This window comes from Chiloscyllium punctatum, chromosome 8 (assembly GCF_047496795.1).
Source record: "Chiloscyllium punctatum isolate Juve2018m chromosome 8, sChiPun1.3, whole genome shotgun sequence".
Lineage (NCBI taxonomy): Eukaryota > Metazoa > Chordata > Chondrichthyes > Orectolobiformes > Hemiscylliidae > Chiloscyllium > Chiloscyllium punctatum.
In genome coordinates, this window is record NC_092746.1 from 102,823,734 (window position 1) to 102,842,030 (window position 18,297).

Here is an 18,297-nt window from a genome sequence, read left to right on the forward strand (position 1 = left end):
GATCTAACAATTAGCCAAAAAAGTGAGTTGAAAGCTTCACTTTTTTTTAAGCAGTGTGGGGCATGCATTGTGGAAGAATGTGTTGGAATTTGACGAGTGGGTGTAAGATTATTAAAGTTATACTGCTTTGTTTGACAGGGTTTGAGACCAATGGTGATGCTGAAAAGTCATTTCAAAGTCCATCACAGGAGCCCTCTTTGACAGTTCCTTCTGCTGAACAATCAGACTTGGATGCTGTAACACTCCAATGCTCTGACTCCTTCTACTCAGAATATGAGACCATACATGGAACCAGGCAGGGAGGTAAATAAAGCAGTAATAATCAAATTGATTCCTGTGCTCCTGTTTATTTTAGCAGGTATTATGTTATGTTCTTTGACTTTCTCATAGGGGCATTTGGAATTACTTGGCATGTTTAGTTGCAGTGTTTGCCAGTTCTAATGGGCAGTGGATTTGAGATTAGATAGCACCTCTGAATTTGTCAACTTTGGGCAGCATTAGCTCCATGATATCCTGAGCACTTTATTAGATGAGACGGAGCTTAAATTTCTTGTCTGGTTAGCCTAAATTAACCTCTTGGAAAGACTAGGTGCTGTAAATAGTGTGATCATTGTTTCAACATGGATGTGTTGGTGCATTTGAACAGTCTTTTTGAATTTGTACAACTTGCTCTCAAACTCTTAACTGCTTCAGGGTCAAACTAATTAGATTTAATTCTGGTGTCATACTATTCGAATTGAATGTGTTATGAAGATGTGAGTGTACCTTTCTGAGTGACAAGCAGCAGAACTACCAGATAGCACTGTTCTCAATAAGGCAATTATGTATGTAACATTGGGTTGAACAACTCAAGTAGTTTGTTGCTTGAAGACAAACAATACCAAGGAGTAGACTTTGTCTATTTATCCATGCCTCTCATGATTTTATAAACCTCTTTTGAGGTCACCCCTCAGACTGTGCTCCATGGAAAACCTTCCTAGCCTATTCAACCTCTCCCTATAGCTCAAATCCTCTAACCCTGGCAAAATCTTTGTAAATCTTTTCTGAACCCTTTCAAGCTTCACAACATCTTTCCAATAGCAAGGAGACCAGAATTGCACGCAATATTCCAATAGTGGCCCAACCATATCCTGTACAGCTGCAACATGACCCCCCAACTCCTGTACTCAATACTCTTGACCAATAAAGGAAAGCATACCAAACGCTGCCTTCGCTATCCAATCTGCCTGCAACTTCACTTTCAAGGAGCTATGAACCTGCACTCCAAGGTCTCTTTGTTCAGCAACACTCCCTCTGACCTTACCATGAAGTGTATACGTCCTGCTAAGATTTGCTTTCCCAAAAATGCAGCGCCTCGCATTTATCTAAACTAAACTCCATCTGCTGCTACTCAGCCCACTGGCCCATTAATTATTCTGTTATACTTTAAGAAATTTTTACTTTAGTCCTTGGCCACTTACATTTTTACAGATTACTGCACAGGATAAATCTTGTGTTGCTAGCATTAAATTTAGTAGGAGGGTTTACCCTGTGGCATAAGAAATGCAGCATAATTTTCAACCTTTGAGGCAATTGTTTGAGTCTTGGTGAGGTTTAAATCCAAAAATAGATCCTGCTATGAGTTTTTTATTGGCTTTGCCTTCGTGCTGCTTACCTTTTTATAAGTGAAAGGTTAATGCACAGCAGCCTGTTTCAGGTAATAAGTTTCCATGCAAATGGTAAAATTCAACATCAGTGGGCAAGTAGTCTGGATTCTTAGGCTCTAATCTACTGAGTTTGTTTTTCCTAAATATCAAGTTAGTGGTGGATTCATCCATGTCTTTGACAGATGGGCCTTCAAAACGGCTTTGAACTCCCCATAACTTCTCTCATTTGTAAATTATTGACTGTGTTGGAGCTGATCTCCCCCAATTCTAGGAGCAGTAATTACTATTTTGAGCTGTTGCGTTATTTTGGAGCTTTGGGGAGGGGTTGGAAGCCTACAAAACAAAGGCACTTTAAAAAGGTGGAAGAGACCCAAAGTAGTGCCCACATGGTAAGTGGATCAAATGGAGAAATAAACCTGCACAGCTGTCTGACCCAGTAGTAATCTGCACGGCTAACTGCCTCTGCTGTTTGTTTTCAAGTGTATCTTTTTTATGGGTTTATAAGACTTTGTAAGGGGTATGGATAGAGTAAATAGACAAGATCATTTCCCTGGGTTGGGGAGACCAGAACTAGAGGGCAGAGGTTTAGGGTGAGAGGGGGAAAGATATAAAAGGGACCTAAGGGGCAGCTTGTTCATGCAGAGGACAGTGTGCATGGAATGAGCTGTCAGAGGAAGTGGTGGAGGCTAGTACAATTAAACACTTAAAAGGCATTTGGATGAATACGGGGATATAGGCCAAGTGCTGGCAAATGGAAGTAGATTAATTTAGGATATTTGGTCAGCACTGGCAAGTTGGACCAAAGGGCCTGTTTCTGTGCTGTACAAATGACTTGATATTCTTCACTTCCCCTTTCCTAAGGTGGGGAATTTTAAAGATTTATGCATCACAGGAGGAAAACAAACTGTCCCAATTTTGGAGAGTGGCTATTGGCCTGAGGCTGTCCACGTGCAGAGTTATGGATATTTGCCACTGTGCAGTGTTGTGGTCAGTTTGTGCCATCCAAAAGATGCACTGTGGCAACTAACTTGAGCTTCTTCCTACAACAGCTCCTTAAGGGTGTCACTTAAGACAATGGTAGCAGATGCATCCGAATGCTAACTCCAATTTGTTTCCAAACCCCCCACCATATCCTGACTTGTAACTATATTGCTGCTCTTCAAATTGCTGAATCAAAATCCTGGAACTATTTCATAGCATCACTGTAGGTTTACCTAATCGCAAGGTGCCGCATTCTTGATGACATGTCGCTGACCTAATACTTGAATTTTTTAAAATGCCTTTATTTGGAAGGTCTCAGTTACTAGTTGCTGCACTGGATTTTCTGTCAGGATTTAAGTTTGTAAATTAGGTTTGTCCAGTTTGGGTTTTCATTAGTGACAAGAAGGTAAATGATGGAACATATGGCTCCATAAATGGCACCATATCAGATTGAAAGCTATTTACAAGTATACTATGCAGAGAAACTAACCCATTAAATGTTGGCTTGTAGGAGGTGATCAGACTCTTTTGGAACAGGAAACAGTTGGTCAAGAAGACCTTCGAGAGCTGCTGAAAAAGACACTGGAGTTCTGTTTGTCTCGGTGAGACCTTATTTGTACTTCATGAATATTTGGCTTTGGCCATAACTGTGTTGAAGTAATTCTAATGTTGCACATTTCCCCACTGACTCTTAAAAACCATGCTTTCAGTATCTCTCGTACTGAACCGAATCTATATGCAAAGCTTGAACGAAAAACCTTAACAAGAAAGCAACTTGTGGTTGATTTTAAAGATTGAAAGTCCAACATATTGGGGTCCATTGTTTAGACGAGTAAACGGGGATTGATCCTGCAAGTATCTGATTAGTGACTGTCAAGATGTTTTACCTGTGCACTGCAGAGCTATTTGCTTTCCCCTCTCCTTTAGGTAAGGGGTGGTAATGTCCTTGCTAAATTAGAGATGACCGCACCCCAGATTAAGTGGTTTTAACTTGAGACCCAATGTTAGGGCCAATGGTGGGACCAGCTAATTTTCGTCAATAGTCTGTTAAAACTAGAACCTCCGGACAATGGCTGCTTGCAGGCTGTGGATTTTTGAAGTGTTTTCAGAAATGCCTTTTAAAGACTAGGTGGACAACCAGAAACACACTTTCTTTAACTTGTCACTGATGATAAAAATGCAGAGGTTCTTTGAGACCCAGTGCAGGACCAGCAGGCTTAGAGAAATGACTAGGACCTCCACTTGGGCAAATCACTACAAATATTTAGGCATATAATTCCTTAACACATTACTTAGTTTGCGTTCTTCACTATAACTTGGAATTGAACTAAATTGATCTTCTGATGGCTTAGATTAAATTGTAATTTATTTTTTTATTTTTGCAGAGAAAATCTGGCCACTGATATGTACCTGGTCTCCCAAATGGATAGTGACCAGTATGTACCAATACTGACTGTGGCAAATCTTGACCATGTGAAGAAGCTGAGCACAGATGTGGATTTGATTATTGATGTTCTGAGATGTAAGTTTGTTGCATTTTAATTTAAGTGATATTTTGAAAAGAATTATTACTGAAAATATCCTGTCACTTATTTTAGCATTGCCTTTGGTCCAAGTGGATGACAAAGGAGAGAAAGTCAGGCCAAATCAAAACCGCTGCATTGTAATTTTACGCGAAGTACCAGAGTCAACTCCCGTTGAGGTATGAATTCAACTGAAACATTTCCAGCTTAACTTAAAGATCGGTAACAAGTGATATAGGTAGTTCTTAAACGCGATTGCTTCATTCTTGTGCAACCCTGGATTATAGCAAAATCATGCTTTAGAAACAGCACGGAGTGTTGATGCTGTAATCCATGTTACAGCCAATGTTTTTCAAGTTGGTTTAGAAAATGTCCCCAGTTTGTCAGTCAGCGTTGGTGAATTTGTTAACAAACTGTGCATTATAGCTTAATGACCTGTACATATAGTCAATCAATGGCAATCCTGCAATTAGTCTATTATCTGGTACAATAACTGACCAGGTCCAGCAAATTGTCACAAGCTGACCAAGTTCAGCGCCATAACCAGTGTGTAGGAGCTGAAACTGAGGTATTCTAAACCCCACAATGCTGACTTCTTGCCAGATTCACAAAAGGAATCCAGGATCACTGTTAAGCATGTGTATTTGCTGCAGGACAAACGCAACTCAGTTTTTGAAACTCAAATCTGGAGAAGTCTCGCATGCAGGGAATAGAGAATAACTGGTTTCATCAGATTGGCAAATGTTTTCTTTCAAGTAGGAAGAGCCACTTCTACTTGATGGCATCAACTGTTTGTAACTCTGTAGCCAACCCCAGTTGTTCGATGTCGAATTGGAGTTAAGTTTGAGATTTGGTGATTGGTACTTAGGTTAGATTTTTTTACCTAAAGTTTTTTTTTATCCTTTTTTGCCAGCATTGGATAAATTTATGACTAACTTAAAAGGACTTTTGCAGTTTGGAGATTTTCTATCTGCATGAAATATGTGCCAACTAACTCTCTTTTTCAGGAAGTAGAAGCACTCTTTAAAGGAGAAAGTTTCCCGAAGTTCATGAGTTGTGAATTTGCCTACAATGACAACTGGTTCATTACCTTTGAATCAGAGGCTGATGCACAACAGGTAAGAACATAGAGTAAGATTTTCTTCAGTGATACATTTTTAGTTGTATGTTACTGCAAACTTCTGTTACAGCAATATTTTGAAGTTGATTTGTTTCCTCCCTGTCTGACTTCCTCTTCTGGGGTCTACATCAAAAGTACCAGATTAAAGACAGTCATATGCTCTGTGAACAGCATGGAATCCAGTTGTTTCATGTAAATTCAATTAAACATTAAAAAAACTTGCTAATTCAAATAAGCGAGACAGTGTCTGAAAATGTAAGGTAAGTGCAGTAGATGGTGCTCTGTCAACTGAGGTAGATACTTTGCCCTGTGAAATTTAGTGTCTGACCAGACAAGGGTCAATGTTAACTTTAGGGTATTTTGTGATACGTTGTCAACTTCATGACATAAGTACTCAGTATATGCAAAAAGAAAATTGAATGAGAATTGCCCAAGTCTCCACTACTTAAATCTTCCAGAGTTATGTAGCCCTTTGAGTTTCTCTGAGCAGTATCAAACCAGAGTTGGTTTGTAAACAGAAGTTGATGTATTAGTTGAGATAACAAGCATCTGTTTTTTTTAAGTAATTTGTCTAATGTTCTGAAGTTCCAATTTGAATACTTATAACATGAAATTTAGCAGCTTGGGCACTGAGTTATGACTGAGAATCGATGGAAGATCCTATTTTGAATTAGTGGTGGGAGGAGTGAATCATTGTGATGCCAACCAAGCAGCCACCTTTGTCTTGGATGGTATCAGTGTTGATGGAGCTGCACATGTCTGGGCAAGTGAGGTATTTCATCATACTCCTGACTTGTGCCTTCTGCCCTTTAGGGAGGGTTGCTGAAGGATTCCTAGCCTCTGATCTGCTCCCAGAGTTGAAGAATAACTTAGAGTTTGCAGAGTTTGTTATGAACGAAGTCTAACATCTGAACCTTTTTTATCTCTTTAGCAAAAGTTCTGATTAAGACATTTTGACAAGATTTTAAGTGTAGTTGATGGCAAACCTCTTGTCTTGGTGTATATAGTCAAAACTGAATTGAATATTTTTGAAAGACACATTGTGTACCATTCTTTACTGAAGGCGAATGAGACTAATTTGTGCAGAAGCTGCATTACAGTAATTTCAAGCTCCTCTTCAAGTACCTTTTTAAAACCTGCAACCTCAACTATGTAGACTGCTGAGTAGCAGACACCTAGGATGCACCCCCACCTACATGTGCCCTTCCAAGTCACTTCCCATCCTGACTTAAATTATGCTTAAATGCCATTGGCCAGTTGGGGGTTTTCCTTGAGTAGGCATAACTACACAGTATGATCTGCATTAGGTTACCACCACCTCTTGCTTGGGCATGTTAATGTTAGCCTTTCTTTTAGTGTTCCAGGAATAACTTAAGGATTGAATTGCCATACTCAAGTGATCTATGCATTAAAATGCTGTTTTTGTGGTCTGTTTTGCATCATTTACAATTACCATATTTCAAGATCTAATTGGTAAGGCTAACATGTCAAACTTAGTGAAGCAGCATTCCTACAGTTAGTTGCTGACCTTTTTAACCTATAGATATACATACACTTGTGCCATCTTATCCTGAAAAACAATGTGCCAGATTTAGTGTTACAATGGGAATGGCTACTTTACGACCATCTAACTTAAAATTTATTTTGGTCAGGCTTACAGATATCTTCGGGAAGAAGTTAAAACCTTCCAGGGTAAACCTATAAAGGTAAGAATTGAGTAAAGTTGATGCTGATTCATTCGTAATTCTGTTCTTTAGTGGGGTAAGTATTAAGTTGGTGTTTTTTTTATTGCAGGCAAGGATTAAAGCAAAGCCAATGGCTATCAACACTTTTCTACCAAAGAATGGTTACAGACCTCTTGACATGAACCTATACACTCAGCAGAGGTACACATCATTTTATGTGCCTCCAATATACAGTCCCCAACAGCAATTTCCACTTTATAGCCTTCTTACTCCTCAGTCCTGGTCAACAACGCACAGCTATCTGGATCCTACTTTGGTAAGTCACGACACAATCCACCTTTTTGTGGTAATAGTATGATGGTGTTATTAACTTGTCTGATTTCTACAATCTATTCTACTTCAAGTTTCAAAAAATGAATAATTATTTTAAAAATGGTCCACTTTCTGCATTTAGAAACTATTTGCTCAATTTTTTTAAAGAAAAGCAATGGAGAGAACTACTTAGACTTGTACACTACCTGTCTTTTTGTAAAAAAAAAATTTTAAAGGTGAGTTTGGAACCAATTATCCATAAAGCTGCTTGTGTTGCTTTTTCTGAATGAGTTGTTTTTGAAAAAAGTTGTTTACTCCTTGGCTTAGCATTGTTATGCTGCTATTTGCGAACTGAAGACATAGGCAGACATTTTGTTTCTAGATTTGTGTTCTGCTGTAAACTAATTCTGTAGAAGTTTGTTTAATGCATCCATTTGATGCCATATTTGTTCACGAGGTGACCATCATCCAAAAGTTTATTAATTCAGTTCTGAATCAGGCACAGGCAAGTATGTAGGTGACTCATTCTAAAGGAGGGGCAGAAGCACATACTGAGTCTTTCCATTTATTTGTTTGACATTGGGGGTCCTTTGGTAGGGAAACTGATGAAACGTTCATCTCAAGACCAAACACCAGTATTCTCGTTGCCACACATTTAGGCTAAGCTCAGGCAGTTTTCATTGCCAGTAATGGGAGTCTAACCCAAGTAACTGTTGCCATATTTGGGAATCTTGGTCCTGTTCAATTTATTTAATGCAGTTAATTGGCTCACCAGTAGTGATCTGGAAATTTCAGCTTGTATTGACAGCTACCAGATTGTGTTTGAGAAAAGAACTTGGACTATCAGCATTAGTTGAAGATGGTCTATCAAGAACTATCAACATTACACCAAGATATATGTTGCGTTGGTAATCAAAACTCAGTTTCCTAAATCTAGAACAGTTTAAAGTTCATAAAGTAATGGAACGCTAGTCCTGATGAAGGATTATGTCTAAAACACTGATTCTCCTTGCTCCTCATGCTGTTTGACTTGTGCGCCACACTTTATCGACTTGTCCAGCGTCTGCTGTTCTCACCTATCTCCAAACAATAAACATAGCATGGGTTAGAGGCTCTTTAGATTCAAGGAAGTTTTTATTTCTGAGATTGAGAGACTTAAGTTACTTAAAACCCATGATGTTGTTGGATTTGTAGGGAGTACACAAACCAAGGAACATCCGTAATGTAGTAGACTTAGACCATTTGGCCCCTTGAACCTGCTTTGCCATTCAGTAAGATCATGATTGATCTATTTGACGTGAATAGTTCCATATTCACATTTATACCTGATAACCCTTATCTCTGCCTAACAAGAATCTGTCCACCCCTTCAATATATAACTGTGTGCCTCCCATAGACGCCTGAGATGGAGTGTTCTGTAGTTGCGCAATCCCAGGAGAATTTTACTTTTCTATCCTGCAAAGGGTGACCTCTAACTTCAAGAAGTGTCTTTGATCTGAGAGGAAACCTCTCCTCTTCCATGTTCACTTTGTCTAGACCATCCTGGATCTTTACCTTCAGTTAAGCTAACTCTCCCTTCTGAATTCAGTGAAGAGCCCTGCCTGAAGTTGGTCAGCTAACAGTTGGTTGATATTTCTGTAAATGTTTCATCTCCTGACTGGGTGATGTGTTCAGTTCAAGGTTTGCATAGAGCTTTGTAGCTCAGGTCCCAATTGCTTTGGGAAGTTGATTTGCAGACATTTTGCCCCCTGTCGAGATGACATCTTCAGTGCTTTGAAACCTCCTGTGGGAGCACTGCTGTACTAGTCTTCTGGAATTTATTTGGTTCAGTTCCTCCTGCTTCGGGTTGCTAGTTCTGGTTGTTTGTTATAGTGGCTGGCATGTTGGGTCTAGGTCAGTTTTTTGATTGGAGTCTATGGATGCATGCCAAGCTTCGCAATTCTGTCCTTTGTTTGGCTTGTCCTATGATTGTGTTGTCCCACTCAAATTTGTGGTCCTTGTCACCTGTGTATGTGGCCTACTAGGGCCAGCTGGTTGTGGTGTTTAGTGGCTACTTGGCATTGGTGGATGTGGATAACTAGTTGGCTTGTTTTGTCTTGATGTTTTCTGTGGTCTTCGCACAGAATTTGGTAAATTACATTTGTGTTGCACCGGATGGGTATAGAGTTTTGTGTTCTGGTGTGTTGTCTGAACTTGGCTGTCAGTTTATGGGCTGTCATGAATCTGACCACTTGGAATCCATTTTGGGGCAAAGATTTTGTATAGGTGTACCTCAAATTTTGGAGTTCTGGGATGTTGTGGTATAGCTTGTTTAAACAGTATCTTGACACAGCTGTCTTGTGGATATTAAGTGGCTCCTGATGTAGTTGAGAAACTGGTCTGTCCGCACAGTCTTTAGTGTACAAGCAAGTTTAATGGGATGCTCATGGGCTCACTGCCAAAGTAGTAATGCAAAGACTAGAAAGCATAGCCCTCCACCATATCCAGCCCAAACTATGGATCAGGTGTGTTGACAATACCTTTTGTTATAGTTAAACTAGCCAGTTTAGAAAAACAGCACCACCTTTTAAAAGCATATTAACTAGATCAAGTTCACCAAAGACACCAGCAACTCCCATTTTTAGGTGTATTGGTAGAAAGAACAAATAAGTGAATTCTTTACCAGAGTGTAGAGAGGCTACACAGACCAGATTGTCAATCATAATAGTAGCCACTCCAACATCCACAAAAAGAGCTTTGTCAATACTGTGTTTTTAAGCAAGCTATAAAACACTGCAACACCCCAGAGCTCCACAAGAGGAACACCTATACAAAGTCTCTGCTAATAATGTGTACCTTCACAGCTTCATCAGATGTTTGGCATACAAACGATGCTGAGAAGGCGCTGCGGCCCCCTCCCCCAAACCTTCTGACCACCTCAGCCTATATTAGAAACTTGACTACAAGAATTGACTACAAGACTCCTACGCCCTTTGGAAATAAAGACAGCACAAACCATCCGCACTTGACCAGCTACTATCCAAAAGACCCAGTATCTACAGTATGCTGGATTAATGTGATGTACAAAATACCATGCAGCAACTGCAAGAAATAGTGCATAGGACAAACAGGTAGGAAACTAGTCACAACAATACAATGGCATCAGCTTGCAAAGAAACAAAAAAAAAACCAGTCACAATAGACAATAGATGCAGGAGTAGGCCATTCTGCCCTTTTTGAGCCTGCACCACCATTCAATATGATCATGGCTGATCATCCTTAATCAGTATCCTGTTCCTGCCTTATCTCCATAACCCTTGATTCCACTATCCTTGAGAGCTCTATCCAACTCTTTCTTTAACGAATCCAGAGACTGGGCCTCCACTGCCCTCTGGGGCAGAGCATTCCACACAGCCACCATTCTCTGGGTGAAGAAGTTTCTCCTCATCTCTGTCCTAAATGGTCTACCCCGTATTTTTAAGCCGTGTTCTCTGGTTCGGCACTCACCCATCAGCGGAAACATGTTTCCTGCCTCCAGAGTGTCCAATCCTTTAATAATCTTATACGTCTCAATCAGATCCCCTCTCAGTCTTCTAAACTCAAAGGTATACAAGCCCAGTCACTCCAGTCTTTCAGTGTAAGGTAATCCCACCATTCCAGGAATTGACCTCGTGAACCTATGCTGCACTGCCTCAATAGCCAGAATGTCTTTCCTCAAATTTGGAGACCAGAACTGCACACACCACTCCAGGTGTGGTCTTACCAGGGCCCTGTACAGCTGCAGAAGAACCTCTTTGCTTCTATACTCAATCCCTCTTGTTCTGAAGGCCAGCATGCTATTAGCCATCTTCACTACCTGCTGTACCTGCATGCTTACCCTCATTGACTGGTGTACAAGAACACCCAGATCTCTCTGTACTGCCCCTTTACCTAAATGGAATCAATTTAGTTAGTAATCTGCCTTCCTGTTCTTGCCAAAGTGGATAACCATACATTTATCCACATTAAACTGCATCTGCCATGCATCTGACCACTCACCTAACCTGTGCAGGTCACCCTGTAATCTCCTAACATCCTCATCACATTTCACCCTGCCATCCAGCTTAGTATCATCAAATTTGCTAATGTTATTACTAATATCATCAATATATATTGTAAAAAGCTGCAGTCCCAGCACTGATCCCTGCGGTACCCCACTGGTCACTGCCTGCCATTCTGAAATGGAGCTGTTTATCACTGTTCCCTATCAGCCAACCAACTTTCAATCCAAGTTGTACTTTGCCCCCAATACCATGCGCCCTAAATTTGCTCACTAACCTCCTATGTGGGACTTTATCAAAAGCTTTCTGAAAGTCCAGGTACACTACATCTACTGGATCTCCCTCGTCCATCTTCAGAGTTACATCCTCAAAAAATTCCAGAAGATTAGTCAAGCATGATTTCCCCTTCATAAATCCATGCTGACTCTGACCTATCCTGTTACTACTATCCAGATGTGTCGTAATTTCATCCTTTATAATAGACTCCAGCATCTTTCCCACCACTGAGGTCAGACTAACTGGTCTATAATTTCCTGCTTTTTCTCTCTCCACCTTTTTTAAAAAAGTGGTAAAACATTAGCCACCCTCCAATCCGCAGGAACCAGTCCTGAATCTATCGAACTCTGGAAAATAATCACCAATGCATACACAATTTCTCGAGCCACTTCCTTCAGTACTCTGGGATGTAGACCATCAGGCCCTGGGGACTTATCAACCTTCAGACCTAACAGTCTCTCCAATGCCAATTCCTGGCAGATATAAATTCCCTTCAGTTCAGGTCCTTCAGCCACTGTTACCTCAGGGAGATTACTTGTGTCTTCCCCAGTGAACACCGATCTGAAGTACCAGTTCAATTCTTCTGCCATTTCTTTGTTCCCTGTAATATATTCCCCTGTTTCTGACTTCAAGGGCCCAATTTTAGTCTTAACCCTTTTTTTGCCTTTCACGTACCTTTAAAAAACGCTTTTATTATCATCCTTTTATATTTTTGGCCAGTTTACCTTCGTACCTCATTTTTCTGTGTATTTCCTTCTTAGTAATTCTCTTGTTCTTTAAAAGCTTCCCAGTCCTCAGTTTTCCCACTCATCTTTGCTATGTTATACTTTTTCTCTTTTAACTTTGTGTTTCTTAACTTTCCTCGTCAGCCACGGCATTCCATGCTGCCTCTAAGGATCGATCTTCCTTTTTGGAATGAACTGATCCTGCATCTTCTGCATTATACACAGAAATATCCGCCATTGTTCCTCGACTGTCATTCCTGCTAAGGTATTGCACCATTGTAATTTGGCCAGCTCCTCCCTCATAGCTCCATAGTTCCCTTTATTCAACAGAAATACTGTCACTTCCCATTGTACCCTCTCCCCCTCAAATTGCAATTTGAAGCTTATTGTATTATGGTCACTACTTTCCAATGGCTCCTTCACTTCGAGGTCCCTGACCAATTCTGGTTTGTTGCACAATACCAGATCCAGAATTGCCTTCTCCCTGGTAGGCTCCAGCACCAGCTGTTCTAAGAATCCATCTCGGAGGTACTCCACAAAGTCTCTCTCTTGAGGTCCAATACCATCCTGATTCTCCCGGAGTACCTGCATGTTGAAATCCCCCATAACTGTAGTAACATCTTTGCGACAGGCCAATTTCAGCTCCTGATTCAACTTACATCCGACATGCAGACTACTGTTTGGGGGCCTGTAGATAACTCCCAAGAGGATCTTTTTACCCTTAGAATTTCTCAGCTCTATCCACACTGACTCTACATCCCCTGATTCTCAGTTCCTCCCGCCCCCTGCCCCCTCACCCCGGGCAAGGGACTGAATATCATCCTTTACCAATATGGCCACCCCAACCCCTCCGTCCAGTCAGTCTGTCTTTACGGAAGCACGTGTAGCCTTGAATATTCATTTCCCAGGCCCTGTCCACTTGAAGCCACGTCTATTACCCCACAACATTGTATTTGCCAATTTCTAACAGAGCCTTCAGCTCATCCATCTTATTTCTAAATGCTTCCTGCATTAGTCCTCCCTCATCAATGCACACTGATGGTGAAGGACGCCAATTCAACTGGGACAACATTATGATACTGGGACATTGAAAACTAAGACAAGCTCTGGCATTCCTGGAGGCCTGGTATTCAAACATTGGGTCTGTAAACATTGAAATAGACTCCATCAACAGACCACTGCAGTGCAAAACCAGAAATAGAACCACCTGCCTTGACTGACAGAATTGTATAAGTTGTGGGCAGGTAACAATAGCGCTTCATCCTGAGATTACACAGCACTGAAGATGTTACCCAGTGAGAAGAAATCTCACAGAAAGACCAACCAGCTCAGCTCAGCGAGCTGGCCAACAACTACATCCACCAGCAGAATCCAACCTCTTCAGGCAGCCTGTTCCCTTCTGGATATGCTGTCTCCAATGCATCTGCTTAGATTCTTGAGACCAAACCTGCACTAAAATTTTGGATGTGACCTCTATGCTCACGACTGAAGCATGGCAACCTTACTTTTAATGTTGGGTTTCTCTAGTAATGAGTAATTAGCTACCTAAAATGTAACGTGCCCTGCATACAACTTTTCATGACTATTGCACTGAACTTCTAAATCCCCGTTTTGGAATTCTGCAGGCGTTCTCTATTCTGTGCCAAAGTGAACTACTTCACACTTGTCTCTTCTGGTCTGGCAGCATCTGAGTGCTTCCAGCAGTTTGTTTTTGCTAATTTACAGCACTTGTATTTTTTTGTTTGTTTCATGAGTCAGTGTTTATTCATAGACTTGTGGGCAAAATATTGACATGCTGTTAAACTGTCTTTCCATTTGTGTGCTTAAATTGAAGGTCCAGATTTAGTTCAATGCATTTGCAGTTAGGCATACTCAAATGAAATTCTTAATCTTTCTGAAAGGTCATGCTTGTCAGCCTTAGAACTGTTGCTTTTTCCTTTTAACAACCTTTTCTGCAATGAGACTAATTTTGTTCTTTTTTAATTACTTTTTTGGATTTTCTGAAGTATTACTGTAGCCATTGTTAAAACCCATTTTAGTTTACTACTTATGCAGCTCTGTTGGATTTTTATTTGCCTTACCATCTCTTATTAGGGTGAAACATTGGCTTTGTCTGTTAGAATTGCTTAGGCTATTTTTCTCTCCTGGAGAGAGGAGACTTTAGGAAAACTAGGATGGGTCTGAATAAGGGATCACTAATGCCAGAACTATTGGGGTAAAATTCTGAAGAGGTTTATTGAAGTATGTTTAGGGTGGGGTGTGTGCTATTTCAAGGAAGAAATGTGCAGTGTTTCCATTCTGAGCTAAAATTTGAGCCTATTGGATATTAACTATTTGAGTACAGTAAAAGTTGTTTTTGTTTGGAACTTTACAAGCAGTGTTTTTGGGATTAATGGAATATTATACTTTTTTGTCTTTTTCTAAAACAAAAAACAGATTTATTAATGAGTGGGAGACCAGTTCACTAAAATGGAAACAAGGTGAACTATCAAGCCAGATATCCAATCTGTAATCTGATTTCTCTGGTAATATCAACTGGGTTCATAGCACTTTTATCTTCTCCATAGCTGAAAATATGTAAACTACAGTGGAAGCATGTTTGGTAATTCAGTCTGTCAAATCATGCTGCTTGAACAAGTGCCAAGAAATTGGAGAATTCTGCTGCATCCACAAGGGATCTGACTTTAAAAGTTCATAAAATCAGGAGGAGCATATATAAAATGAATAGTGAAAGTCATTTCCCTCAAATAGTGGAGTTTGAAACTAGAGGGCATATTTAAGGTGAGATTCATTTATGAACACTATAGAAGAAGCCCTTCAGCCCATTGAGTTTGCACTGACATAACTACCACTAAGTGCAAAAATCCCACTTTCCTGCACTTGTTCCATATTCTTGAATGCTATGATACTTGAAGTACTCATACAGATTTTTAAAGGTAAGGCTTCCAGCTTCCATTATCTTCCCAGGCCATCATCTTCCACCACCTGCTGAGTCAGTTTTTAAACCCAAATTCTTTCCTGAATTTCCTGCCCCTGGCTTCTCATGATTGGCCCCTCAACTAAGGGGAATGACTGCTCTCTCTCTATTCACTGTCTGTGCTCAATCATGTTTTCTCCCCATAGACTTCTCTTTTTTTCTAAAGAAAACAACCCAAGCTTATTAAATGTCTCCTTTTTAATAGCTTAATTTCTCCATTCCAGGTAATATCTTGGTAAATCACCTGTGCACACCTGTAGTGCTAACCAACTGTAGTGCTAACCAACTGTAGTGAGCTGACCAGAATGGCGCACAGTATTCCAGTTGTGGTCTGACCAACACTATGTACAATTTCTGTGTAGTCTCCTTGCTCTTGTACTCCGTACAACATGCCCTGCTGACTTCAGGGATCTGTGAATAATTACTTCAAGATCCCTCTGTTCCACAGTGTCCTAATATTCACTAAATACTCCTTGTCAGGGTTAAAGACAATCTGCTGTTGGTCTCTCCAGTTGACCAACCTATTTATTTTCCTGTAATCTAAAAACCTCTTCACTACTTAAGCGCTCTGCCAATCCTGGTAATGTCTGCAAATTTGTATAATGTCTCTCTTCTAACCCCCTGCCCAGAAACACATTTTCACCTTCCCTTTTTGTAACTAAAGGGCCCCAGTACTGATCCTTGTGGTACATTGCTGCAAACTGGCCTCCAGTCATTCAAACAGCCCCCTGTGCTACTGTTTGGGTCCTGCTACTAAGCCAGTTTCTGATTTCTCTTGCCAGGTTTCCCTCCATTCATGTGCTAAACCTCTTCAACCAAGTGGGTTCTTGTCAAAAGCTTTGCTAAAATCAATATAAATTTGAACTTCCTTCATGCACATACCTAATCACATTTTCAAAAAGATCTATCAAAGCCATGCTGATGATCCCTAATTAACTCATTCCTTTCCACGTGGGTATTAATCCGCTGCCTTCGAATTTTCTGATAGTTGTCCTGCCACTGAGACCCACTGGCCCGGAAAACTCTACCACCCCTCCTGTAACAAGTGGAACCAGATTAATTGTCCTCCAGCCTGTCGCTTCCCCTTTGGCCAGAAAGGAATTAAAAATTTGTCATCGCCCCTGCAATTTCTTCCCTTGCCTCACATCAGCTTGGATGTCATTTGTCCAGGCCAGGGGATTTTTCTGTTTTTAAGCTCGACGGAGCATCCAGTACCTCACCACTTCCTACGTCAAACTGAAAGTTCCTCAGTTCCTTTTTATCCTGAATTCTGTACCGACATTCTCCTTTACCAAAGTGAAGACTGAAGTAATCATTCAATACCTTTGCAAATCCTGTGGCTATAAATGCAGGTTAGCCTCCTGGTCCTTAATAGGCCCTACTCCTCTTTCCCTGGGTAAATCTTTCTTTTTTTCAAAAAAATTACATAAAGGATTTTAAGATTGGGCACAATCCCAATAGCAAGTCTTTTTTAAATTTTTTTTTGTTCTCTAATTGCTTTAAGGTCCTTCCTGTACTTCCTGTGTTCCTCAGTGGCCATGGCTGAATTACTCCTTGGAGTTGCTAAAAGCCCTCAACCAAGGGTTCTTTGAGCTTAGTACTCTTATTTCCCACTAAAGGATACATGTTAGACCTGTGCTCTCCCCAGCTGTTTTTGAATGCTGTTGTAGACTTCCTACTATTCCTTTTGCAGGGGAAGATTTTACAAGCAAGGGGAAATCTTTTTTTTGTTGTTTATGTGTGGAATCTACTCTGAAGTTGTAGATGCAGGTACAGTTACAACATTTTAGAAGGCATTTGGATAGGTGCATGAATTGGAAAGGTTTAGAGGGATATGGGAAATGCAGGCAAAGAGGGCTAGTTTAGTTTTCGGTATGGACAAGTTGGACTGTGGGAATCTGTTTGTGCTGTATAACACTATCTGACCAGTGAACACAACTTTTGGGATTGAGTCCACTTGCTGTCCAGATAAATGCATCATTTCCTACTGTCTCAAAACAATGTTATACACTATGGAAACTACTTGTTCAATGGTGCAATGTATCAGATTGGAATTAGAATTTGATTTATTGTCACATATACCAGAGTACAGTGAAACATTTACAATGTCACCCCACAGTGTCATCTCAAGTACAAAGTACCTACGTACAAGTCTTATTCACCTGACATGTATGTTGTTGATCATCCCTAGCATTTGTTTAATGTGGCTTAAAACCTAGTTTTACTGCCAGTTGCATCCAAGTAAACATGGTCTATTTTTAATTCACAAAATCAGTGAATTTCCCTGGCAGAGATCAAATCCTGAAATTAACTAAATCAGGCTTCAATCTTCAGTAATGCCATCACATTCCTCTTATGTCAATTCTAGAACTGCACACAATACTCTAGCCGTAGCATAACCAAAACTTTATACAATTTAAGCATAGCCTCCCTATCCTTCAACACACTGCCTTGTTTAATAGAATATTCAACAGCCCAGCAAAAGAATGGTCCTACCTGTAGTTGGAGTATCCCATACTGTTTCAAGATATCCACTTGGATGTACTTAAATTCTGCCTGAAGAAACTTGTTTTAAGTGCAGTAAGGGCTCATAATGACGTTTATCCACCTGTCCTGACACCACCTCTGACTCTTCGTACCACCTAGGGTCCGACTGTTTTTTCTCTTGTCTTGTTTTGTCCTGCGCATAACATCACCTCACTTACTCAACTTGATTTCCATTTGCTACTGATTAGCTGAAAGCTTAGATATGCTGCTGCTGTGTCAAATTTAAGCTAATCCCTTCTGCCTGCCCTTGGGCCATATACCTCCATTCCTTACATTTTCCTGTGCTTATCTAGAAAGCCCTTAACCACCGCTATGTCTGCCTCTGCCTCCACTACCAACTTGGCAGTGTGTTCCAAACCCCCTTTTTTTTAAAAATTTTTTTTTTCAGAATTCACTTTTGCATGACCTTTGAACCTTTTCCCCCTCTTTGAATGCATGCCCCCTAGTATGGACATTTTCACTCTAGGAAAAATTCTGACAATCAAC

The 18,297-nt window shown here is 40.4% G+C and overlaps 1 protein-coding gene across 4 annotated transcripts in view; it reads left to right on the forward strand.

The window, feature by feature from the left end:
• The window catches only part of larp4b (La ribonucleoprotein 4B), a 139,034-nt gene that overhangs the window by 68,821 nt on the left and 51,916 nt on the right, over positions 1-18,297 (forward strand). For 3 of the 4 annotated variants that reach the window (XM_072576176.1, XM_072576178.1, XM_072576177.1), the window contains exons 4-10: positions 139-303; positions 3,139-3,229; positions 4,013-4,149; positions 4,226-4,329; positions 5,158-5,268; positions 6,923-6,976; positions 7,065-7,271. In XM_072576176.1, the coding sequence (XP_072432277.1) occupies positions 139-303; positions 3,139-3,229; positions 4,013-4,149; positions 4,226-4,329; positions 5,158-5,268; positions 6,923-6,976; positions 7,065-7,271 (869 nt within the window). The remainder of the gene's footprint in view (positions 1-138; positions 304-3,138; positions 3,230-4,012; positions 4,150-4,225; positions 4,330-5,157; positions 5,269-6,922; positions 6,977-7,064; positions 7,272-18,297) is intronic. The other variant, XM_072576179.1, reaches the window with a different exon arrangement.